We start from the raw sequence: 26,138 nt of genomic DNA, 5'->3' as shown, positions 1-26,138 counted from the left end.
ATTTACATCACATTACATTTATCCTACATATATCTTTGGAATTAGATGTATGATACTGAGATTATAATTGAATCTTCAGATAATGACTTTGAATAAATGTATCCCTTCTTATCTACTGAACATATTAAGAACTGCTGGAGTAATTTATAGAGGGTGATTGCACATTCTCAACAAGGGATGATGCTTTTCTCTAATACTACATTTTTCCAGTATTTTCTCCATTACCTTATGACCAGTTAGGCAGACTGAGCACAGCTCCTAAGCATTACAGTATGTTATTTAGAGGACCGCTGTAACGTTTTTTTCAGTTGAGCTTATTTGGATTAAATGCTTAAGTTATTCGTGTAGGCATTTTTTTTAAATGACTACGTAGCCATTTCCTAGATATGGGGCAAAACCTCTTGGGGCAAACACGTCCAGAGTCGTCACTGGACGTGTTTGGCTTGAATCTCCAGTCTGTGTTTCCCAGAAGGTAACGGCCACACATCCAGGCATTCACATGACACTCCAACGAAAATTTGGTAACGTTATCACACAGATATCCCAGAACCTACCTTGGCTAGCCTGAGCGATATGACCGACAGCTCTGACTTTGCCGAGTTAGAGGACAAGCTTTTCAATTTTGATGAAGAAATACAACCTTACAGTTTTGAACCGGAATTAACAGAGGAGGAATTGCGTGAGCGAGAGAGACAGACAGCGGAGGAACACGGACAACCGAACAGAGGATTAATTGGAAGAAGTATCCACAACTGAGGGTTGCAGGAGGATGGGAAAGTAAATATCTAACTAGCAAGCTGTATCAAAATCTTTCGTTGTTGGTTGTGGATACATCTTTAGATTCACCCCAATAATAACTATGGCTGGTTCAAAATGGCTTTCTTACCTACTAATAAGAAGTTGTATGCAGCTTGTATATTCAATAGTAGGAAAGTAAGCTGTTTTGGCGAGTAAGTCCATGGAGAAATCGGTCTTCAAAAGTAATGAAGCATCCCACCAAAATGCAGTGTCTTTCTCAACCACTAGGGTGCAGTAATGCTCTATTAAGAAAAGTTTGTACTGGTGTGTAAGGTGCGACACCGTGTAGACTCCATGAGACAAAATGTTATTTGTTGCTTAAATATGGAAACGTATTCTATCGGAAGAAGGAATTATTTCTACTTTCAAATTATATTTTTGTATGTGTAGCTTTCTGTCATCATATACTGGGTAAATGCAGTTTAGGTGGTAAATCAGAAGTATTCAGAATACCTTATAAACCCTGCATATGTTGTCATCACAGGTTCTGATATAGCACAGTTTCAGAATGTAGTGAAATGCTTTATTTAATTTTGAAATGTGTAGTAATATGAACTGAAAACCTTGATCACAGTTGATAAAAGTCAGTAATTAAGCATCTTATCTTGTTTTACAGGGACATTTTGTGGGAATGAAAGCACTATGTTGTATCCTAAGGGGACAGTGCACTTCTGCAAGGACTACAACAGCCATGCAGGTTAGATTATGAACCAGGTTAATAGCTCTGTTAGGAAAAATAAACAATTGGGAGTCAATGAACATGGGTTTTCCTGTTTAGTGTTCATTGTATTTCTGTACAGTTTTTGTATTTCTTGTAAAATACAAACAAATTCTTGCCTTTGCCTCAGAAAACCTAAATTCAATGCCTAGATTCCAGACATGGCGACACGGATGGTGCAGTGGGTAGCACTGCCGCCTCACAGCAAGGAGGTCCTGGGTTTGAATCACCATCGGCCGGGGCCTCTCTGTGTGGAGTTTGCATGTTCTCCCTGTGTCTGCGTGGGTTTCCTCCCACAGTCCAAAGACATGCATGTTAGGCTGATTGGAGAGTCTAAATTGCCCGTAGGTATGAGTGTGTGAGTGAATGGTGTGTGTGCCCTGCGATGGACTGGCGACCCGTCCAGGGTGTATTCCTGCCTTTCGCCCAATGTATGCTGGGATAGGCTCCAGCCCCCCTGCGACCCTGTTCAGGATAAGCGGGTTCAGATCATGGATGGATGGATGGATGGATTCCGGACATTGGGAGGTACCTCCACGGCTCAAGGTCACAATAGCACAGTGGAATTAATCTCTGTAGATTTGAACAGAAGCACAAGGGGACTGACAGCCCTTTAGCATATCATTACATCATAGTATTCCGAGACGGCCCATTTTTTGGATCCACCTCTCATATTCACACACGCATAGACACACACACTCACACGCACACAATGCATTGTTGTGAAATGTGCTCCTTGGAGAAAGGGATATTACATCAGACTCTTAATAAACATGAAATTTTCCATAGCAAGCCAAATTAACTCATTGTAACTCTATACTGTACAGCACTGGCATGGTTTAAAAAAAAACATGCAGGGAGACTTCATTAGCTAAGTAACCACCGCCAATAAAAAAAATAAGTACTCCAGTATTCTCTCAAAGTAAGTTCAGTTTTGGATTTCTCTGTTGGAAAACGTTTCCCCACAGTGTTAAAGATAACACTTGCCGTGATTTAGAGCAAGTGATTGGGTACATATTGTAATAGCTGTGTTACGATAGTTTTTTAATTTACAATAGTTTCCTTAAATGGTGTCACTTTTAGAAGAGGTTATGTCCTCTTTGGCTGTACCCTGCCCATGGCAGTAGTTTTGAGTGATTAGGTCCCTGCCGTTTTTTACGATTGAAAGCAAAGATCCTTATTGTCACAACCTAAAAACTTACTTCGTTGTTGTTTTTTTTCAACAGTTTTATTCTGATTTGTTTTATTTCCCTGGACTGTGTGTGCGTGTGTGTGAATGCATGGGTATTGGAAAGGCAAAGTAATACAGAGGCAAAACAATGTACGATATGGCATTCAAATGCGTCAAATAAATATAAAGTTTATTAAAAACACCCACATCTCAGCAATATCAGGAATGAAATAATAAACAGCTCTCAAATAAACTGCATTCAGTACATCGCAATACATACAGAATTTATAACCATCCGCAGTTCTCCCCCATTTATGAAGCACACCACAAATCATGGGAACAAAGGCTGTAAAAAAGAAATGAGAGACAAACGCAGTAACAAATGCTATGCCTTTAGTGTCTAACTGCTAAATGCCAACACGTTTCTGCTAGCTTAATATAAGAGCTATGCAATCCCATGCGTAAGTCAAGCTCAGAAAGTCATTCAAGTAATGTTGACTGCACTCAAACCACTCTGAAGCATCTTCAAGTATGGCTATGCTTGAACACCCACTATGTCCCAAAGATCCTTCCTTTTTCCGTCACAACCTGCTACTGAAGCTGGGCCCAGTACAATGAAAATCACATTGCATTACTGCACAAAACCCCCAAATATTTTACCAAAAAAATGTAAAACATAAAATAAAAGAATAATGGTAATGATAAAAAAAAAAAAACTTACATTATTTCTACATGAATTAGGAGTGACATACAACACACTGTATATACCGGTACATATGGTGGTTAAATTTTCTTTAACAATGGACATTCCTTGAGTATAGTCTAGGCCTACTGCCTGGGAAAATCATTAGGTAGGATACAGGGGGGAAAATACAACTTTTATTTTCGCTTTTATTTGTGATTAAAACCATGGGTTGTGGGTACTGTTGAAACTAGAAAACACACGGCAATTGCAGGAATTTTAAACCTAACCGTAATAATAATAATTTATATTTCTGTGTTATTAATGTGTGGTCATTCTGTATGTGCATATACACATACAAACACAGTGTGGTATCATTAATGTCAACACACATATTCTACATTTCTCTTCAGGTGCCTTTAAAAAAAAGTGAAAAAACGAAGTGCTGCAATAAATTCATCATACAAATGGTAAACAGGATGCTATTATATTACACATAACCATCACCCCATTAATTTTAACAACAAAAAGCATATTATAAACATTTAGTGGTTATTATAAATATGCTCTGCTTTTACTATATACAGATACACAGTGTGCATCATATCTGTCCTGTTTTTAATTTTTTTTTTTTTGTAAGAACCACGCACCATGATATCAGTGCTTTACTTTTCCCTTTAGCCAGTTCAGTGCATACTATGTGTTCAAATGTTTTATTCAAAGCCATAAAACTATGCAATTGGCTTAACATGTATTTTAAAAAAAGAATCCAGATGATTTTATGTCTTTTGTAAAATTGTTTGATTTGAAACACAGTATATACAGGAAATGAAGGGGATTCAAAGCAGCCTAAATCCCTGAACAAAACAGCAAAAATCAACAGAGGTGATGTTGGCATACACAGAAAATATAGAAATATATTCTAAAATGTGTAAAAAGCTAACATATCCCTGATTTTATTATAAATCTGAAGTGTGACGTTCAAGTTATACTTCATTGCTTGAAAAATAAGTGATGTATTTCATTTGAAGTTATGTATTGTTGATTTTTTTAATGATTATATAATGATGGTGATGCTTTACAAAATAGTACTATTGCCAAACTAGATCTGAGGTATACAGTATAACAACAAGCTGGAACATCTTCCATTCATCTTGTCGCTGTCCATAGAGACTCTCACATTTTACACGTTTGCAAATAGAGTAGCACCATTTGAAATAAAATCAGCTCAAACCCTAGGAAAAGTAACTGCTTTTTACAGTACTAAAATTAGGTGTCACGGTTGCAATTTAATTTACTGTACAGATCTCACTTTTGTTAACTCGTACAATTACTTGTTAATTGTTCTTACCAACTATTTAAAAACGCCACAACAAGCCAGCTGCCTGGAAACCATTACATTAACATACAGCTAAGCACATATCATTTGTGTCACCCTCCCTAATGGAGATTCTCTTTGTGATCACGTCATGTAAAAGTTCTATTTTTTTTGTATTTTATTTTGTTTTGTTTTATTTTCTTTTTATTTATTTTCTTTTTTTATGGACTTGCAGTGAAACCTTTTATAATTATACTAGTCCATCACATACATTATGCTGCCCCTGACAAATAGAAAGAATTATTGTACAAACATGCCAGGATTTTTTTTTAATAGAGTACAGCTCTGCAGTATAACTGCCTTTACAATTGTTAATTTGCGCTGTATTTCATTACATTAAAAATATCTATATTAGGTTTTCTTTAGAAGCACCAAAACACACAATTGAAAAATTCTGTTTGAAACCAGTAGTCTCACTGCATTGTATTTTTTTTATAAAGTCAACTTAATTTTAAGAACATAACCCATCATTGATGCCTCAAAAATGCTGTAAATGAATGTGAATGTTTCTTGTTTTTTTTATGGGATCTGAAATGTTGTAAAAAAACATCTGTTTTATCTGACTTATCAAAATGTTCACACAAAGTGCATAAAAGCACTTGCACTACACAATACAAAACCCAACACAGTTTGTTAATGTATATAATTTCTTTAGTATTTCTACATTTGCAGTGTGTAAAATGCCATTCTAAATAATTACCTCTGCATTAAAAAGTAACATATAAAGAGACGTCATAGAATATGAAGGCATTTAAAATGAAATTTTATATTAAAGACACTTCAATTTAGCACCATGAATTAAATAACCCATGAATTCAGAATATTACACCTACTAAATACCTATATATTAGATAAATCTATTTAATACAAAATTAAACCACCAAGCTGAAACTTTGTTTCCAGTAATGTACATCCTGATGTATAGGACATGGAGCACCAGAAGATTAGAACAGTGTGTATCTCACAACAGTAACAAAAATAAAAAAATAAATAAATACTGCCTGTCACACCAGTTAGTAAAGCTCAATTGTCTATGTGTAACTGATGGTACAGCTTCCGACCACAGTACAACTCAACCACAGTATTTCTTAGCTTTTTCTTAAAATTCTTTGCATAGAATCATATTTTGCTGTTAGACTACCACTCCCTTTGAGGAAGAGCTTCTTGAAGATTGTGTCCACTGGTTGTGATAAGGTTTCACATAATATAGCGCCTGTAGTTGCAAATTGGCTCCTGTGTGTTTGTTAATATAAACCTGAACACCAAACCTAAACATAATGGTTGTAAGGCCCTGTTACCTTGGTGAAGGCATAGGGAGATGTACTGACATAGGTGTTTGTGGTGCAAGATGAGGACTTCGCTGAGAGTGTCTCAATAAAGCGCTTATACGGGGGCTCTGAACTCTCCAGGACCTCTGGAAGTTCCCGCTTTACCTTCTTGTTTTTGGTAGGTGTGACCTCAGCACCGTACTTCTCTATGTCCAGCTCTTTCTCCCTGTTTTTTTCAGCCATCTTGGCCTCCCACAACGCCAGGCCATGCTTGGCCTCGATCAAGTTCTTGTGCTGGTAGAAGACCAGCGAGATGCGGGTGGGGCGGTTCCTGTCGGGGTTCTGTAGCGGGGTGGTGGCGTGGAGCTCCCGCTTAGCACACTCGATGAGGATTGAGCCGTGACTGGGAGCCACCGCCACCCCCCCAATCTCCGGATCCAGAAAGCTGTGCTCGTTGTCCGACCACACCTCCTCCTTTTTGGTAGGAGTCTGCGCTTCCGGATGGCTCTCTTGTTTAATCGTGATTCCCTGGATACTCTCATTTGGTAACCCATGACCGGGTTGGATGGGGGTCGGGCATTCGGTGCCCATTGGTGGAAGCACCTGGCCCATGCCATTCACATCATGAAAATTCAACTCACGTTTGATTGGAGTACGAAAACAGTCTTTGTCCTGAAGGTACATATGGGAGTTCTGGGAAACATATGGGTTTGGATATCCATTGTATTCACCACTTTTGCTCACTGCTGCATAGTCCATGGTTGGATGAGCTGAGGGTGATCGGGAGACAGTCTCCAGAAGCTGGCTGTCTGGCCCATTGTTAGGGCTGTAGGTTGAGTAGGGACCCATGGGGTGAACATTGGGTCTCATGTTAGAGTTACTGTAGCCGTTGACGTGTAAACCAGGCTCATGGTACCGAGGGGGATAGTCAAATCTGTAGTGCTGTTGGGGATGGTACTGCTGCTCTGTGCAAAGCTGTGGTCTCTGATGTGGGTACACATCCATGTGTTTTTGACTCGAAGCATAGTACGGGTGGAAGCTGTCCCTTGGGATGCTTCCATTGCACTGGTAACCTGGGTATGCAGAATTTGGGTTTAGAGAGCCATGGTAAGAGTTTACAGTACTTGCCCCATTTAAGTAAGCATTTGCTTGTAATGAGGAGGGGTGAGGGCTCATGGGTGCTGGTGATTGTGGGCACAGGCTGGACTGGGAAGTGCTTGAAAATGGATTTGCTGCATTGGGGAACCTCTGATAGCTTTGCTGGGATAGGTGTGGGGAACCGGGGCTAGGATTTGGGGACCTTAGTTGCTGCTGTTGCAGATATTGAGAACTGAGAGGGTGTGGGGGGTGTCCCAGCTGTGCTGCTTCCATCTGAAGTTTGCCTGGTTGAGAACCTGGGAAAGAGTAACACATGGGGTTGGCATTAGAGAATATAATACACTTGAAGGACCTGAAAAAGAAATTATATCTTGCGTTAGAATTTCTCAAACATTTAAATGGGGGAATATTGTTGGCAAGTCTAGGAAGGTAATGTGACATTTATTTGGAATAGAAAACTCGATGTACCTGACACATCTATGTTTTGGCCTGGTTTCTCCAAAGTGCTTTGTTTCTGAGTTGCTGGAGGGGTTTTTTCTGCCTTTGAGTTTGGCGTGTCCTTGTTTGCACCCCCTCTTTTGCCCTCCAGTTTCCTCTGACGGCAGGACTTTGCCGGCTCGTCGAGCATACGCACCTTCCGGCGGAAAGTGCTAAGCACCTGGATGGCTCCAGATTTGATCTTCTCCTGCTGCCCCTCTACACTACCAAACTCATCCGTGGAAGAGACTTTGTACAAAGGCAGCACATGGAGCTGCTCGTCCTCTGGGATCTTCCCAATTCCTCGATTGTCGTCTCTTGTTAGAGTGCATACCTTGTACGGGGACAGAAAAGAGAATTTTTTGCAAAACCACACACAGGCAAGGACATAAAAATGCACGCACACAAAGAAAAGTGCAGAAACGCACACAAAGTAGCTAATTTGTGCATTGAGTACATTGAATACATTGAGTGCCCTATGTTCCATGTTATGGTTAATAGCCAGCACTATTTTATCTATTTTTTTAAAGACTCATTTTCATTTAAAACTGGACAATGAAAGCATGCAAATGGCCTTCAAAGCTTAACCATGAACAGCACATTTATGTCTTTCATCCTGCCTTCAAAACCACTCAAACCAAGGTGAAGGTTGAAAGGTTTTGCTGTAATTTAAATGGGTTTGAATGTCATGCCCTGATCTCAGAGCGTTGAATGATTTTCTATAAATAGAAGCATCTCATTTGAATGAAAGGTTAAGGCCTGTATTTAAACTGTTTCATAAACCATTAAAAATCACTGAGGCCAAAATAAAGATCGAATCCAATAAGGTCAAACCATCTATTAAGTAGTTGATCAACGATGCCGTTTTGGTGAACTTTAATAGCAACTTGTGAATGAGCTTACGATTTTGGAACCTGATATCCAGAAGCTTGTGTGTTCGCAGTGACAGTGACCTCACCTCTTTATGTATTAATTTGTTTGTTTTTAAATATAGCATTTGTAAACTTTGCTTATGAATGAGTATGAGTACAAGGCCTTATACTTACCACAGTGCTACCGCTTGGCATGTTATGGAGGTCTCTGTGAGCATGTGCACAGAAGTCCATACAAGCTGTGACTCCTGAGAATGGGCGACCCTCCTTCAGCCCTAGACGACAGTCCGGCGCTCTGTGTTCATATTCCACCTGCACAGAAAGGCAGGAACAGGAGCTGAAGTTGACCCGCTTAATGCTGCTGAGTCAGACATCCCCTCAGGTAGAGCACATCTCTATTTGTTGTTCTGTACTTAAAGACAAGCTGAAGCAGAAGTTAGAGCAGCACGAGTCTGTGTACAAGTCATATTACGTACCTGGTTTGCATAAGCATCAGGTGCCATTTGCTTGTACTTTGGGGCCACTAAAGTGGCTAAATTCTGCAGATGTTGCTCTACTTTTTCTTCCTGAAAAACAAAAATATAAAAGCATTAAGGCTGTGGCATGTGGGTATGGCAGCAACAGTTCTGTGAAATTTGCATTAAACATATAATTTGTTCAATTTAATTGTATACTTCTGGTTCAATATTTATTAATTACTTAAATTGACATCTGAATTGAATTGTACTTTATCTGTTCTTTCTCCTTTTTTGTTTATTTCAGTAATGTGATGGTAGTACAAAAAATGATCTTATTGTGGTATATACAGAATCGGGACATTGTACCTCTTTATGGTCATCGCCAAGGATCCTAAATTTCCTGGGGATTTTACTTCTGGCAAACTTGCATCCATTATAGTACATACTCCACGAGCAACCAAAGGAGAAGGAGGCTCCACATGTATCTGGATCCAGTCCTTGACAAGCACATGTTCTCCTGAAAAAAAATGGAGTAAAAAATCCCATATTCACAAAGTGGCTTTATATTAAGCACACCTGTTTCACACATTTCTGTGTTTCCAGTCCTGTGTGTTATGTTTCGAACTTTAAGAAGACAAAGAAGGGTGTGTGAATGGTGTTTATTCAGATGAGAGCACTAGGCTTCCAACCTCAAAGTGTCCTGTGTCTTCTTGGTTATATGCACAATTGCTTTTCAACAAAGTATCAAACCACAATTTCTCCCAGCTCTGGCAGATGGTTGATGACATTGCGTATGACATCATTTAAGCATACATTAGCCTTTCAGACTGCCTGCATGGCCCTTTTGAAAAAAAGCAGGACTCATAACGTGAGGTAAGCATACAAATTCTGTGCTGCTTAAAGGGAAATTTCACATTTCACTTTGACTCAACTCAAATAGTTACCCAAATGAAACAGAACTTCAGTATAGATATGAGAAAGTAAGTCACATTGCTGTGGGGTTTTTCAGATTGTCCTGTATGATGAACAACCTGTATTTATTCATTGATTTAATAATAAAGCATTGTGGGGTGGCATCCTTTCCTTAATTATTGATATTGTTACTAGCTGGCGCACTGCTGGACCCTTACTCTTCATTGAAAGCACATCTGCGGTTGGTGAGGGCACCGTATCGCTGCAGGGTGTCAGACAGGTCTGTGTAGAGTCGGTCAGCCATGCTGGGGGGGATGCCCTCCCAGAGAAGGATGACCACCACGATGGCAGCCGTTTCACAAGTGTGGCCAGCCCGCTCTCGCACAAGCACCACAACCTTCTCTTCCTCGCTGGGCCTACGGATCACCTGGCAGAGCACGGAGAGGACAGACCAAGAAAAACAGAGAGAGAGAGAGAGAGAGGTAGAGAAAGATAGAATGAGAGATGTTTACTTTTATCCATATATGTGAATATTTTTAACTATGTACAAACAATGAAGCCATGCAGCTTTCTGTACAGCTTTCAGAATATGCATCATTCTTGTGCTACTCCTGGAGCCATCATAACAAGATTTTTAGGATGTTTGGAATGATTAGTGAGGAAATGCTGAATATCTATAAACATTCTGTAAGGCGATCACTTTGTCTTTTTAATTGTGGTTATCTTAAGCTTTGTGAAGCATCTCTTTATAATAATTTCACTTGATTTATGTGGTACATTTAGGCTACATAGAAGAATAAAATGCATAAAACTGCACATAGTTATTTTATACATGCATATCAGTCTTACCCATTTGGCAATGGGACACCCTAGAGAGCTCTTCCCCTCCTTCCCTGTGTATACAACCTTCTCAATCCTGATACAGCTGCCAGATTGACCAAACCTTGCAAAATAATAACAATAATACTTTATGAAATGCATTCCTGTTTCATATCTGAAACTGCATGAACATGGATTTCATCAAAATAAGGCCAGTGTGAGTAAAACATCATTTTACCTCTTTTCCATGAGCTCCCTGATTCCTGTAATATTTGGAGCAGCTCCTAGATGTGTATAATATGGACCTTCATCTTTCTCACTGATTTGTTCTGGTTAAAATAAGAAAGAAAGAAAAATAAAAACATAAATATGTACAACCGACAGCCTAAAAGAAGCTTTCTTTGCACTATACATTATCTTAACTCAAACTGATACTTAAGACTGATCGCAAAATATATATTTTAGTCAAGGAACTGACAGAACTACCAACTGATTAAATTAGTCCCTCAGACTTACCAACGCAGTGACATGATGGAATCTCATATTGTGTTTTAACAGGGGTGTCGAACAGTTTTTTGATTGGAGTGTCCAACAGTTTCAAGGGGGATTCCAGAAAGCTGTGGAGGTTTGGTTCCATTTTCCTTGTTGGGGTGAGTTCTGAGGTAGAATCTGACTGTGTTGCAGCACCAAAATCTTCCCCATCAAGGTTTGCATTGGTTGACAGGATGGTTACCGGACCCGAGGTCTCCACCTTGACTTTGGGAGGTGTCCTCATGACCAGTGATTTTCTCTCAAACACAGGAGAGAGCTCATACTGTTTCAGCTGTTGCTCCATGGTGGCAATGATGCTCTTGTGTTGAGTCTGCTCGCAGGTCATCTGTGGATACTCCTGTTTTATCACGGTCTGCATGGCAGGGGTTGACGGTTCTTTCCCTGGCTGAGGTTCAGCTCTTGAGCCACGCTCGCGCTCGATAGCCTGCAGTATGTGCTTAAAGTCATCGAGATTTTGCTGGTGCCCTTGCTTTTCCTGCTTCTGCAACAGGTGCATTCGCAGAGCAGCATACCTCTGAAACTCTCTGTTATTTTGGTTTTGAAGGTGCCCTTGATGTAACTGTGCCCCAAACATTTTTTGTGATTCTGATGTTGGATACATCTGCACTGATGGCTGTTGGTTGCAAGCACCTTGTGAAACCTGAGATGGTTGATACATCGGTGGTGGGGGTGGCTGTGGGAACTCCATGTGGTTCAATTTTGGTTGAATGAAATGCTGTTGTGAGTATTGCTTTTGAGTGACTGTGCTCTGAGAATACTGGAGCTGTGGAATCTTTGCTGTTGTTTTCATCCCACAGTCCTCATGGACCTCTGAGTGGCTATATGGAAACATAGCATCTTGTTGAGTTTGTACTTCAGGCATCGAAGAGTCTAAAAACCCAGGAGAGGCTCTGGCAGTTGCGTTTAGTCCAGTTTGATGTTGCACTTGGTGGTTCTGAGGTTTGCTGTTGGATGACTTCAGCTCTCTTTCGAGCCTCATGTCCTCTTCCAGCTTGAATCTGTTCAAAACTTGACAGTTCAGCTGCCTCTCTGAGGAATCTTGCAACTGATCTTTAGGCTCTCCCATACTTTGCAAATTCTGGGATGGAGGATGCTGGAGTGCATTGCTTACAATTTGACTTTCAGACTGAGGAGTGGGCATTGGCTGCTGGTGTGAGTACCCAGATTCCAGAATCTGCTCAATGTCCTGGGTGCCTTCCAATGAATGCTCGTGCTGCATTTGAGTGTGGAACTGATTTTCAACTTGATGTTGAGGAATACCATACTGTTGGGAAAGAGGTTGTGATTTATTACTCTGTATAAGCTCTTTGTGTGGAGTTGGAATTTGGGAGGGTTCTGGATATAGTTGCTGCGATTCTGGCATACTGCTGCAGCCAACTTGACCTGGTGCCAGCTCAGGTTTGTACAGATTTGGCGTCTCTTTTTCCTGTTGCTGAAAGCTAGATTGATTTGAATCCTGCTTTTGAAATCCTTGCATGGGGCCCAGGTTCTGCATCTGGCTCTGACTCTGAACATCTGCCTGTTGTTCAGGCTCTGCTTGTGTCAGGCCCATTTCTCTGGAAGGCTGGGAAGAATTTGGGTCAGTCCAGTTCACCTCAGGATAAGGATCTGTTTGTTGTAACATTTCCTCAGCCTCCCCTTCAAAAGTAACCTGATCATCTGTTTCATTTTTGCCTTTTGCATGATATTCTGTTAAATGATTCTCAGGTTGTTGATTTGGAGGACCTTCACTTAACTCTACAGGATTTGAACTTCCTGGACCAGGAGTGCCCTCTTGACTGTAGTTTTCTGGTGTGTCCACCACTTGGGTTTGTTGCTCAACATCAACTTGTACCTTTTCTGGACTCAACTGGGAGTTCAGATTTGGATTAAGCACCTTGGAAGAGTTACTAAGGTCTGGATCCTTATCTTCCACAACTGCCTCCGTATTATCATTAGTAAAGTGACTAACTCTTTCACTCTCCTGGGTCTGAAGGGGACTTCTGGTGCGGGATTTTTCAGCTACCGCCTCATCTGAGTGAGGGTTCATAATCAAGGCCTTTGAGGACCCTCCAGGGCTGTTTTGACCATTTCCGCTGTCTGCAGGGCTCACAGGTTGTGACCCCTCATCAACACGTGAGCAGGGGTCCTGTGGCATCAGGGCATCTTTGAGAGGGAACCTCTGTCCTTGTGGCTGTTCCTCATCTGTACCCAATGTGGCATGACCATCGCCACTGTACTCTTCTGAGCGTGTTTTTTCTTGCTGCCCGGATAAAGAGTTTGGGGATGAAACTGGCAAACCTGAGCTCAGTATTGGGGAATCCGTGTTCTCTTCAGGCATGTCATTTGAAACTGGGTTCTTGGATGAATCATCTTTACATGTGTTCTGTGAAGCAACAGAAATATGGTCTGGGTAATACTGAGACAGTGTTTTCTCTAAGAGGTCGCTGTGCATGTCTTCCATGGAAGGAGAGTTCACTATAGCACCATTAGTGAAGGCTAGCTTCTTGTTCCTTGGAAGTGAATAAAGGTCCTCATCGGAGAAGTTGCACTTGTTATTATCCAGTTTCTGCGTCTGCAAGCCATCACCCTCTAATGCTGAAGGCTTTGCAAGGTCTGGAAAACTGTCCAGTTTGCTCGCCGTACTGTCGGATTTTGCAGTTTCCCTTGAAGGAGTTACACTATCATCCTGCCCATTGATCTCTGGGTCCAGTCTGAGTTTCTTTGACTGGTAAAATCCCAGTAGTGATGGTTCACTCAGTGCGTGCTTCATCCCTCCATTTCTCGGGTGTAGGTCCTGCATTCCGGCCGGGCTGGGACACTTTTCCCCATGACTCTTCACTGGGTTGACCCCCTCGTTGGGTTTGAAGGGGTTGCAGTCCACATCCCCATTGGTCTGCTGAGGGAAGGCGACCGGCGATTGGCTTCCATTCTGCAACTTGCCGATCAGGTTTTCGCTCTGGTGAACAGCATTGGGTGGTGCTGGTGTCAATCCTTCTTCTGTCTCCTGACCAGCCTTTTCTGTTTCCATCTGGCCAGCGCTGAGTCCATCCACAAGGCTGCCCTCCGAGAGTCCTGGAAAAATAAATCCCAGAGTCATTAGTGAATGTCTATAAACAAATCAAAAATACATACATACATATACATACGAGCGGCTTCTACATTTGTACACTGTTTTGGTAGAGAAGGAAAGGTAATATTCAATAAAAAACAATACACATTGGAACATACAGGCCTACACTATTTGGATGTGATACATTTGATTGACAAAAAAATGTGTCCATATTTGGATGCTGATATCTTCTGGTATGCATGTTTATTATTAATTAATATAATAATAAACATATAATATAAATTATAGATCTTGTGTTAAACATAAACTATTTTAGCAATGGTAATATGCAATACCACATCTCCTGAACACAAATTATCCAACTCATTTCATAATTCAAATGTACACAATCACCAATGATTGCATTTATGAGGACCTTTAGGACTCATTGAAAATCCAAGGAGATGCTTTTCCCATTTGTACTGAAACAATATTTCAGAAATTCACAGTTATACCATTGAACTCAAACTACCACATTCCTGAGACAATATAAAAAGAAGAATGATTCATGATTCCACAGTACAGCCAGGTTTCTCAATCAAAGTGCATGCTGCAAATGCCTCTTCCCCAAAAGCTGGAGCCTCCTAAAAATCTAATTTACATTCCTGTAATATAAGGTGCAAATCTTATGATGGACTAGTGTTTCTTTAGAGTAAACAGGAACAATATCTGCCATTTCACTGATGGCAGATATTGTTTAAAGGTAATCGGTAAAGTTTAAAGGTAATAGGTAATTTCGGACTTCTAACGGTCAAGAGCGGAATAGCAGCAACGTGCTGATGTTGAAACGCCATTGGCTGTGATTATTAGAACCAATTTTCAACCAATGAGCTTTAATTATTGTACATTTATACAATATTTTGGTACAGAGTGTCAGGCTGCCAACTTTATATTTTGAAACCCAAATTTAAGGACTATAAACACAGGCAGAGGGGAAGTAAAACATGTCAGTGAGCCTTTTTCAATGATTGGAAGGGATTTACAATAGTCTTGTAACAATGTTTTAACACAAAGATCTTACCTATTCCTATTGTACCTTTAATAATGAATATATACTATATTTCAGCCCTTCATTCACACACACACACACACACACACACACAATGTGATATGAGCAAAAGAGCTTTGCATACAGGGTCGGCTGTTATGCCAGAGTGGTCATGACCTTCCACCCCATTAAAATGATCTGCTATACATGGCCCTGTCATGGACTTCAGATATGAGTGTCAAATACTGGGTGTGATGCAAAACCTATTAAATCAGAAGGACATTTGACCACTAGTTCCACTCCTGTGGAGGTATTTTTGGAATTGAATTCTCCTAAAAGAATTTTTAAAATAAATCTACCAAAAATATATCAAAGACAGCAAATGGATATTTCTGTCCAATGTCAACATGCAACCAAGCACATTTCTTGCGTGTCCTTTCATACCTGACAGGTACATTAAAAGCTCTTAAAAAGTCTGAGCAAAACAATGAGCGTGGTACTTTTAATCAGAAACAGTAATTCAGCTGTCAACAGACCTGACAATCACATCTGGAAGTCATTCTCCTGCTTGTGATCACAGGAGTTGCTGTCACTTTCTGACAAGGATTTTTTTCTCTCATCCTAAGATAATTTATGTCAAGCCGATGAAAAGGGGAAGAGATCTCAAAAACGAAGCCTAGATTGTTCCCGCTCCACCCCTGGGAATATTGAAAAATGGGAAACCGATTTAATGAACAGAACAAATAAAGCACTGAGAGATTGGTGAGTCTGTTTTTTCCATCTACATTAAATGAACTTTAGTGGAAAAGCACACAGTAGAGTTGTGGTTAAGGCCAATACACATTACAGTTGCACCAACATATGTGAATAATATCCCATATGTTTGACTGGGGATATAAAAAAGAGCATGGCTGCATTAAGTTAAAAAAAGAGGCTGAATGAGACTGCCTGCTGATTTAGTCAGACATGGGCGCTCTGAGGATTGGCCTTTGTTCATGCTGCAAACCAATCTACATCTTCAGGGACAGATTTACAGATAGGCCTGGATTCAATCAACAGCTGTCCTTGAGTGCTATTGCATGCGACTGTTATTTTATGTGATTTTTTCTGTCTTCACAAACATTAGAGATTCCGGTCATCATCAAACTTAATTGCCAAAATGATTTTGATGGGGGGCGGGGGGGGGGGGGGGGGGGTTTGGATAGGACTGGAAAATGATCTTGCAGTACATTGTATTGAATTAATTTGAAAGCAAGGTGAGGACAAATCTTAATGAATTCAGGCCATAGGGGTTCTTGGGTAAGTTTGAACCACAAACATGTCGGCATTCTAAGATCACATGTATCTTTCCGACTTCTATTCATATTATTTCATACAGTTTGCCATAAGAATTGATATCCTGGTGTAGTACGCAAGCTATTCTAAGTTTCTAGGTTGCTAGTCCCACCCCTACTAAAAAAATAAAAACATTAGCCGCTTGCCCAATTGTCCCGTCCCCCTGTGTCACAATAGCTGGCAGAGGGAAGTACTACAGTGTATAGCTGGGGGGGGGGGGGGGGGGGTTTGGATAGGACTGGAAAATGATCTTGCAGTACATTGTATTGAATTAATTTGAAAGCAAGGTGAGGACAAATCTTAATGAATTCAGGCCATAGGGGTTCTTGGGTAAGTTTGAACCACAAACATGTCGGCATTCTAAGATCACATGTATCTTTCCGACTTCTATTCATATTATTTCATACAGTTTGCCATAAGAATTGATATCCTGGTGTAGTACGCAAGCTATTCTAAGTTTCTAGGTTGCTAGTCCCACCCCTACTAAAAAAATAAAAACATTAGCCGCTTGCCCAATTGTCCCGTCCCCCTGTGTCACAATAGCTCGCAGAGGGAAGTACTACAGTGTACAGCTGCTCCATGTATCAGAGGTGTCTTTTCCTATCAAAAGCAGTTTTGAGGTCACACATCACAGTAGAGCTCACAAAGTCAGAATGCATTGATATGTAATGGCCTCAGGATGTACACATGCTTTTCTATTGATCTTCATGACATATCGATCAAATGCTTCAGGGTTTTTTGGTGCAGATAAACAATGACACATTTAGTTTGTTTGAGGTTCAGAACACAGTTTTACCAAACATTTCCAAAAAAGTAACTCTGAGTATGTGTGTGAAATATACACTGATGAAAGAGGCCACCATCAAATTGTGTCGGTCAAGCCGTTATGCAGAAACCAGAAGATATAAGCAGTCTACAAATTGTAGAACCGTTGACTTAATTTAAAATTAAATGTAGTTACATTCTCATAATTTCACTCCCATCCCACCCCCCAAGTGATAAAACATCATTATTATCTCAGCCTGGATTTAACAAAGTTCAGCCACTTGACTATTTGACAAAATCTAGTCAGTCTGTGGCACAGTGCCTTCATTTAAAAGGAATGTCAGTTTTTTTCCTTCTTCTCCTGACTCACTGATATTAGCTCCGCTCCACTTCCCTGAAGTGGAACATTCCGGAGTTTACTAAACACTGCGTACTACTGTGCAGCTAGGACCGCCCACTCTGGGCTTTTCAGAGCAATAACACAGCCAGGGACTCTGTCTATCTGAGTCCTGCACACACGTTCACTATGCCAGGGCTGGAACACTTTGGCTTTACTGCGTAAGCTTAACTGAAGGACAGTTGACCTCATTTTTAGTTTGCTTTTCTGATATTGAGGTGATGAACATGAAACAGAATTAACCCTTGAATTCTGTCATCATGTCGACTCAAACTGTTTTAGTGGGAGCCGTAATTTTAATGTTGTACATTCTGCTACAAATTAGCTATTGATAAAAAAAAAAAATAATAATAATTTTATGTATTCCTCTTATCTATTTCCCACAGGGGTCTAGATAGATTGTAATTACTGGATTTAGGTTAGTATTCAGTAACTCAATTATTGTTGTTAAACAGCCAGTTCCCATACTACCTCAGTGTTGATGTCAGGTTGGCATAGGTGTCTGAATTGTATTTGGAATTGCATTTTGTAGCCTAAATTGTGCAATTTCATTTTCCAGGTCAGAAACGATCATTCTACATTATATCCATCCAGTGTGAATTGATAATTATGTCTGTTAAGTGTATCTGTCACTCAAAAGGGTGTCAGTTGAGCAAATAATAACAAGTTGTTTCTATGAGAGAATTAAATCATGCTGTAGAATTCAGTCTAGAAGTAGGCCGACATTCAGTGCACATGAAGAGAAACGGAAGGTCCATAAATCAGGCAAGCTAGCATACTGGCTAAAATAGGGCATTATAATAAGAATGTCTTTTCTTGACTATAAAGCTCAAAAATGTGTTGCTGCTTGAAATTCTAACAAATATTCCCTTGTGTACGCTTCCTGCAATACATAAATGGCACATAATATCAATAAAAGCATAACTTGCCATTCCATTTACCCCAAATTCACAAAATAAAACGGATATACTGGGAATGCCAGATTAATTCATGACACTTTTTTGGCTTGGCTGGAATTTTACAGTACCTTTTACTTAATTGTATAAGGCTAGACTGTTTTGAAATCATTTACATTCTATGAGGTTTTTGTAAGCATTTAATTTCACAAATCTCTCTCAAATGCAGGTTTCATGTCAACTGTACTATTATCTTATAGTAAACTTATCATAGTTCAAATAATATGCATTGATTTATGTATTGTTCTGCAAGTATTATATTTAGAACTCTAAGTAATTTTTTATATATTTACCAGTCTCCACAAATAGACGAACATGAAATAGTGCCGTGTGACATTCCATGGTACAGATAAGAATGCATCACAAACTAGATAAGCCATGAAGAAAAGCTTTGGCAAAATGTATGTGCAATAATACATTCACTCTCATATTTTACTGTTATTAGCCAGTAGTCACAAAACACTGATGTGAGATGGCTCCATTCTAACTGAATGATGAAAGCGGTTAATGTCTTCCCAGAATAGATCAATGCCCACGCTCAGAAGCTCCGTAAATCAGTAGTTCGCATTTAAGCACAGCAATCGATTGTGCTTCCATTTTCATGCAGCAAATGGGAACCAGGGCTAACGAGAGACTGCAGTGGATGGGAGGCAGTCATTTGCAAGGCATCTTTGCAAGGCAAATATATGATTTCTGTTTACAGGACCTGTGGGCCTGTAAAGTATGACATCACTTCCTTAGCAACTGCTTGGAACCCCCCAGTCCCTGCGTTCTGTATTTGTTTTCTGCAACACTAATGCTTTACTATTACAATTACATACAGTATATAAAGCTATAATTCTGGAATCATTTTTAAAATGTAAATGTATGGTATGGATAAGTCCTAAAGGTATTGCACATTTACTGTGATTAGAAATTAATTGATCACTATTGAATACCAATTCCCTACACTGATCATGTGGGTAACACGTGGCATATGGGTAATGATGTTTAGATGCAGAGTATACAAGTAAAGAAGCTCTAAAAGGACAATAAGAAAGCACTGAGACCAGTAATGTAATGACATGTTTTGTACAGCATAGCCTGATCAACTGGAAAAACACATCTCTTTGAAGTGGTTGCATGAATATTAAGTGCATTTCTATTCCACACATCAAGTCTTTTGAATAGCTAGGAAAATATAAAAGTGTAAAATATACAAGCCATATCCCTGTTTGCACACACACACACACACACACACACACATACTCGCGCATGCGCACACACAGATTCGTGTCAGAATATTTGTCTTGCAGCTTGTGTCTAAAAAAGGGTAAACGTATCATGTGGGCTATCAGGTTTCTGCGGGACATTGCTGTACTTTTTCTTGGCCTGACGTAATGTAGCCCTCACATCACATGACACAAAACACAGCTGCTGAGAATTCCTTCAGAAATTATTGCTGGGTGCTTTCTCAGCCACATAAATACTTGTTCATTTCAGTGGACAGATAGCACAGTGTTAATTGAAATTATTATGGAATTGAATTAATTCCATTGAATTAATTGGTGACTGCTTATTTAAACAGTCATAATAATAACAATGACTGAGAATCGTCTGCTTGCATGCGATTTTACATTCACACTCATTGCGAGGCTTGGGACACAACTTAGCAGCTAGGACTGACACATCCCAAACAGTGTGTCTCAAAGTCGCCCCGGGCTGAATAAACCGTCTAAGGAATCTCTGGGTCGCTATTTCCAGTTTGCCAAGTCACATGGGATCATGCACAACTAGCAGATTATATGCATATCTCTGGGATGACAGACAGCTGTGGTGTTTTTTTTTTCTTTTTTCAGTTGTTTACATTCACCCCATCCATCCCTGTGCTCTTTACTCACACAACCAGTCGAGCAAGCATTCCTGCACGCAAAACAGCACACACCTACCCTGCCCTGTGCTCACACCTCAGAGAGCTCCAGACATTTTTAAACAGGCTCACACAGCTCAAAACACAGTGTCACACTCTCACATTCCTTTAGTAAAGGCAAACCCCCAGCGTGAAGAAAATATGGACTAAGAGCAACGTAACTATAAAATATATGAAACACATTTTGAGTTATTATTTTTTAAAGGAATTCTGCCAGCATTTTTTATATATCTACTTTAAAAGTTGCTGCAGAGCCATATGTTTAATGTGTAACAACCATATTTAAAAAGCTAATTTCAATTATCGAGAATCACTGGAAAGGGACTTGCATTAGTTACCAATCTTTCTGGTGAAGAGATCTAGAAAATAATTTGCGAACATCCATTTCTAACCAGGTTTTTCATTATAATTGTGTGACTGATTTACTTGGAAAAGGAGCTTGAATGTTCATTGACAGGTCACATTGCTCTTTGCGTCAACAGAGAAGGCCAGAAGCTAATCAATCCCCAGACAATGCTATAAAATGGATTATCCTGAGCTCCACCTCTGTTGACCTCATTGAGCTGACCTAGAAATGGTAAACCTGGACTATCTGACCCAGAGGAACCCTGTGCACTGCTGGACAACAGGAGTGCACTCCTGTGAATCAAAAATCCAGTCGTTAAATCGTAATGGTTAGGTGCTCCGAGACAAAGGTGGAGTTTAGCATGTCTTTGTAAAGAGGCTAAAAACACACAGAGAGGTCATAAGTAAGGAGTAGCCTCCAAGCACAGATCCGTGGCCCTGCTCTATCTTCCAGCTTTGCTTTGCTTCTCACTGTTCTTTGTGTCCCCCTCAGGTCAATACATCTGACCGGGTTGATGCACTGCACACCATGCAAGGTTCATTTCTTTCAACCGGGATGGTAACCATGGTGACCATCTGATTCCTGCACAAAGCCATCTGCTCTAAACATTAACTGGGGAGAAGCAGGCGTGGCTGCTTAAATCATCTCTCCTGTGTATTAACACCACCGGTATGGGATCAAAGCGCCATCATAAATATATGATATTGTTATTATTTAATTCTGTTTGAGTAGTGTGATAAATTATATAAAATGTTTATAAATGTGCGTACATATTGTGTGTACTGTATATGAACCGTAATCAATCGCAGACTATCACAATTCCACATTTTAACTGTAATCTTATCAATGTAATTTTGTCTACAGTTGTATCTCCATAAAATGGACCCCTCACCAATTCACCCCTGCTGATATGATGTGTTCTGTGAGTCATGTCTATGCCACAGTCCTGAAAAAAACTGCTTCTTTCATTACCAATATCCAGTCAGTATTCTGGCCATGGTTCCAACACTGCTTTCGTTACAGCTACTTTTCATTTGTGCAGCTGTTAAATTGGCTAATCCCCTGTATTTTGGAAAAGACACTGTATATTACATGAATTATCATCACGTCAGAGGAATCCTCTCTCCGACAGATATTGGCTGAAGGAAAATAAAACTCTTATTTACAGGGGAAAACATGTATGGGAAATCTATAGGGTTTGTGAGCAATGTTTTATAGTTGCAATTGGTCTGTCATTTTTGGTCAACCAAAACGTCTACTGTATCCGCCCTTGAAGATACAAGGGTACGGTTGATTTAAGTTGTTTTAAGACCTCAAGCTCTTTGTATTATCATTACATATTGCATGTTGTCTTTAATATGGCATGTGCCTTTGCATAATTAAGATGGAATTCAGTTTTTTACATTTTCGTAGTATCCTCAAATGATGGATACAAGTAATTTTTTGTCTCTGTGTACATGTCCCCCATAGCTTTACAATGGTTCTCCACCATCAACTCTTCTCAACAGCTCTTCATATACATGGGCCACATCCATAATGTTGTGCTTCACTACCGATTGACTTGTGTGATTATTTTCATGCGGGAACTTAGACAAAACACTCCAAAATTGTTTGCTTATGCAGGCTTTTCCAGACCGTTGAGAGGCCTTTGAGGTTTTCAGCCAGCCGCTAACAGGAAGAGGGTGGTTCTGTAAAAAGAATCGACCGGGTCTCTTCTCGTTCTGGTTTGCCGGCTTCGCCTCGTCCAAAGTCACGGCAATCTCTCTCTCTCGCTCTCTGTTCTCTCTCCGCTCGCGGTAATAGCGGTGATATTCAAATATGAGGAAGGAGAGAGCGGCTGGAGGGATGGCGCTCCGTTTCGGCCGTTACGTAATCACCCGCCGGAATGCCGGGACGCTGTTTGTAAACAGAGCGGCCATGTGAGCGTGCCCACGTGGCCGGGTTTTAGCGCGGCCTTACCGGCTCACACCTCTGAAACTCTGACATAACGTGTGCACATCCGGCCGCCATTCGGCCCGGTCGTGCCGGTAGTATAACCGCCACGCCTCCGTTACTATCAGAACGCTGCCCGGAAACATGGAGGGAAAAAATAAACACAAAAATGGTCTCCATTTTCATTTCAATGTCTGGCTTCCATTTTCCTTGGCATACTCTCACTGTAATCAGTGGGGTGTAGGTGTGATGTCACAGTCCATAAATACAGTGGTCCAATTCATATAACTAAGGCACTAGCATTCACAGTGGCCACTTAGTTTACTCATTGCATGTGGATAGATTTTGTTCACAAATATACTTCTTTTTTTTTCATTTTAAAGGACCTCTCTCTCTCACAAACACACACACGCACATTTACCATTTACCATACACACACACACACACACACACACACACACACACACACAATTTGTATGTTAATTCCATGAACATTGAGAGATATGATCAACTTGAAATGCTGTCTGGTAATCAGGTTTGTCCTATGAAAGCTTAAGGGGGTGACATTGGCTCAGGAGGTAAGAGCGGTTGTCTGGCAGTCAAAGGGTGCCTGGTTCAATCCCTTCCTGGGTGTGTCAAAGTATACCTGAGCAAGACACCTAATTGGTGCCTTGCATGGCAGCCAATCACCGTTGGTGTGTGCAACTGTGTGTGTGAATGGGTGTATTATAAGCATCAATTGTACAGTGCTTTGGCTGAAGGCGCGATATAAATGCAGACCATTTACCAAAGCAGTCTTAATTGTATTAAGATGTGGCCATTGCTTAGCCACATAAGTGAGTTTACAACCAAATTCAATCAAGTCATTTTCATAGCGGCCTTGGTTGCATGTGTCAGAGGTTAGACCAATCCACTCTCACAAACAACTGTCTTTAGCCACACCAGAGCTAAGAAAAGTGTCTCCTTATGTTTCCTTATGTGCTGTAAGAACACGTGTTTCCAGCAGTTTGGCCTGTCCCTGTATATATTGTTTTAAATTCAAACATAGATACGTCTATCATTTAGGTATATTATGTAAAACAGAAAACTGGCTCTACTGAAAGTTGTAGAAGTTATTTTTTGTTATTTATCAGTAAAGCCAGTGAATCATTAAGCAATATCCGAGTCAGTGAATCGTTAAGCAATATCCATCAGTGTGAGGAGGTTCATTACAGGAAGTTAACTGGCCAATATTTAATATAACACAGCTGCAGAAAAAAAGCTAGCCAAATACACACATGATACCCATCTTTTCAAGTCAAGGAGGTAATTTTCAACTGATACCAATTTGATTAATATAGCTATTACCATGTTGTGCAAAAATACGACTTACAATTATATTGATCACAATGAAACCCAATGAAATAATAATAATAATAATAATAATAATAATAATAATAATATATTTTTTATTATTTGTTACCATCTAAAAAATATTGTTGAGACAATGATATAAATCAGATATAATCAGACATTTAACTGCTTATTATTTTATAACTGATACATTTCAAATGCATTTGTATCTGCAAATGATGACAATAGTATCACACCATCCCCCATGATCACTCCCCTCAGTAACAGAAGGAAAATAGGGCAAGAGATTAGTACACAAACAACAGCAGAACAGCCCTGTTTCATATTTCCCTGAAAGCCATTCGTCAACAATGTGCCATAGGGCTCTCGCCTTTACATATTACTCTGGACCACTTTCAGTAGTTTAAGACTATGAGCGTGGAAGTATTAACAACATTCCCTCAAGGAGAGCTATGCGAAACATTCATTTCATATTTTCTTTACAACTGCATTGTTACTCCGAGTGCATATGTGATTTCAGATCTGATTTTTCGGATTATTATCTTTTGTTTACAAATCAAGATACGGGACTAACTTAACTGAAAATACTGTTTTTTTTATTTTTTCCTAAACCCCTTGATTAATGATGCAGGGATTGAGTTAGGTTTAATTTAAAGCCGTGACCTTGTAGTCCTCAGCGATCGTAGTATTCTTCCCCTTCTGTGACTGTGCTTGTCTTTGTGTCTGTTTGTCATTCACCGGCGAGTGCGACGGGAGTGCTAACTCCCTGGATGCACGCAACCAAGAGCGACCCTATTCCCCGGCGCAGTTCTACCTCCGACTCAACACCCTTCACACGAGCTTGTCAACACGCTCTGCTGCTCGATTACGATCCGTCAGATCCACCCTTTTTAAATGCACTCTTATTACAACACGAATCAACAACACCAGTGCAGCGCTCTCTCTGAAAAAAAAATGTCTCAGGGAGAAATGCACTGAACAAAACTATGTGAAGAAAGAGGGAGAAAAATCTACCGGTATGAAGAAAAAGTCATAGAAGAAGAAATTAATCACAAATAAAAACACTTCCCCCACTCAATAGATAATGTCTCATCAAATATTTACATGAAACAACCAAGTCACGTCACTACTTATATAGCCACAAATTAATTTTTCAGCTGGAAACTACAAAGCTTCATCCATAACATTAGGTAATGATTCAGAAAGCTTTTAAGTGATTTAAAGCTATTTAAAGTCGCCATTTTTCTTAAACAGCTGCACCCATTAAATGACTCGGCTTGGGCAATGGGTTTGTTTGCTTTTTAAACTACAAAAAAAAGAAAAAAATGTCAGCCATGTTGTATAAGCTTTAATATCCCCTCCTTATTATGGTAGCATTTACTGGGTGCATTAGCATGTCAAGCCTAAGCTCTACAGTCAATCAAAATAAAGCCGAGAAAAACGGGTAAAGGCGTAGAAAAAAGAAAGAATAAAGGCAGGAGAAACTCTCACCTCTGTTTTGTGTCCCTCCACTTTGCAAAATTCCAGAAAAAAAACCGTCTGGGTCTCCTCTTTAACAAATCCTAAAGGGCAGCCATCTTGCTTCCTTCTGTTCTTCTGTGACACAGACAATCCTCCACATCAATATTCATGGGGCAGTCTGACGTCTGCTCTCATCACCAGAAGGAGAAGCCTGGTGTCGCTGTTGGTCTCTCTGAGGCCGGCACACATGCACTTCACAGTGGCAGCGGCGCACAGTGGTCAGTTGTGCCTATTTGTGTCGAGGCAGCCTGCTCTTTTGGTGAGTTCAAGTGATCGTAAATCACTTTCCTACTCAGCCCTTGCTGCACAAAGGGCAGGTTTTTTTTTCCCTTTTCTTTTTTT

General features: G+C 40.1%; 1 protein-coding gene across 1 annotated transcript; it reads right to left on the bottom strand.

Moving 5' to 3' along the window:
• Positions 1–2,860: 2,860 nt before the first annotated feature.
• Positions 2,861–26,138, bottom strand: LOC133135902 (methylcytosine dioxygenase TET2-like). The gene is made up of 10 exons (XM_061253245.1): positions 25,767–26,138; positions 11,168–14,257; positions 10,890–10,980; positions 10,682–10,775; positions 10,051–10,259; positions 9,287–9,437; positions 8,939–9,028; positions 8,637–8,774; positions 7,582–7,924; positions 2,861–7,409 (listed from the first exon to the last, which is right to left on the bottom strand). The coding sequence occupies exons 2-10, from the start codon at positions 14,211–14,213 to the stop codon at positions 6,016–6,018; spliced, it is 5,556 nt and encodes a 1,851-aa protein (XP_061109229.1). The 5' UTR covers positions 14,214–14,257; positions 25,767–26,138; the 3' UTR covers positions 2,861–6,015.

Source organism: Conger conger, chromosome 8, assembly GCF_963514075.1.
Source record: "Conger conger chromosome 8, fConCon1.1, whole genome shotgun sequence".
NCBI classification, from domain to species: Eukaryota; Metazoa; Chordata; class Actinopteri; order Anguilliformes; family Congridae; genus Conger; species Conger conger.
The sequence above is the reverse complement of the archived record's forward strand: the minus strand, read 5'-3'. Positions and strand labels throughout refer to the sequence as shown.

Bases quoted from the DNA above. Each gene is read 5' to 3' on its own strand.
- LOC133135902 (XM_061253245.1), bottom strand. From the start codon at position 14,213: ATGGAAACAGAAAAGGCTGGTCAGGAGACAGAAGAAGGATTGACACCA. The intron at 7,925-8,636 runs GTAAGTATAAGG...TCCCCGTACAAG, and splicing joins TGCCAAGCGGTAGCACTGTG to GTATGCACTCTAACAAGAGA. The intron at 7,410-7,581 runs GTACATCGAGTT...ACTCTTTCCCAG, and splicing joins CCAAAACATAGATGTGTCAG to GTTCTCAACCAGGCAAACTT.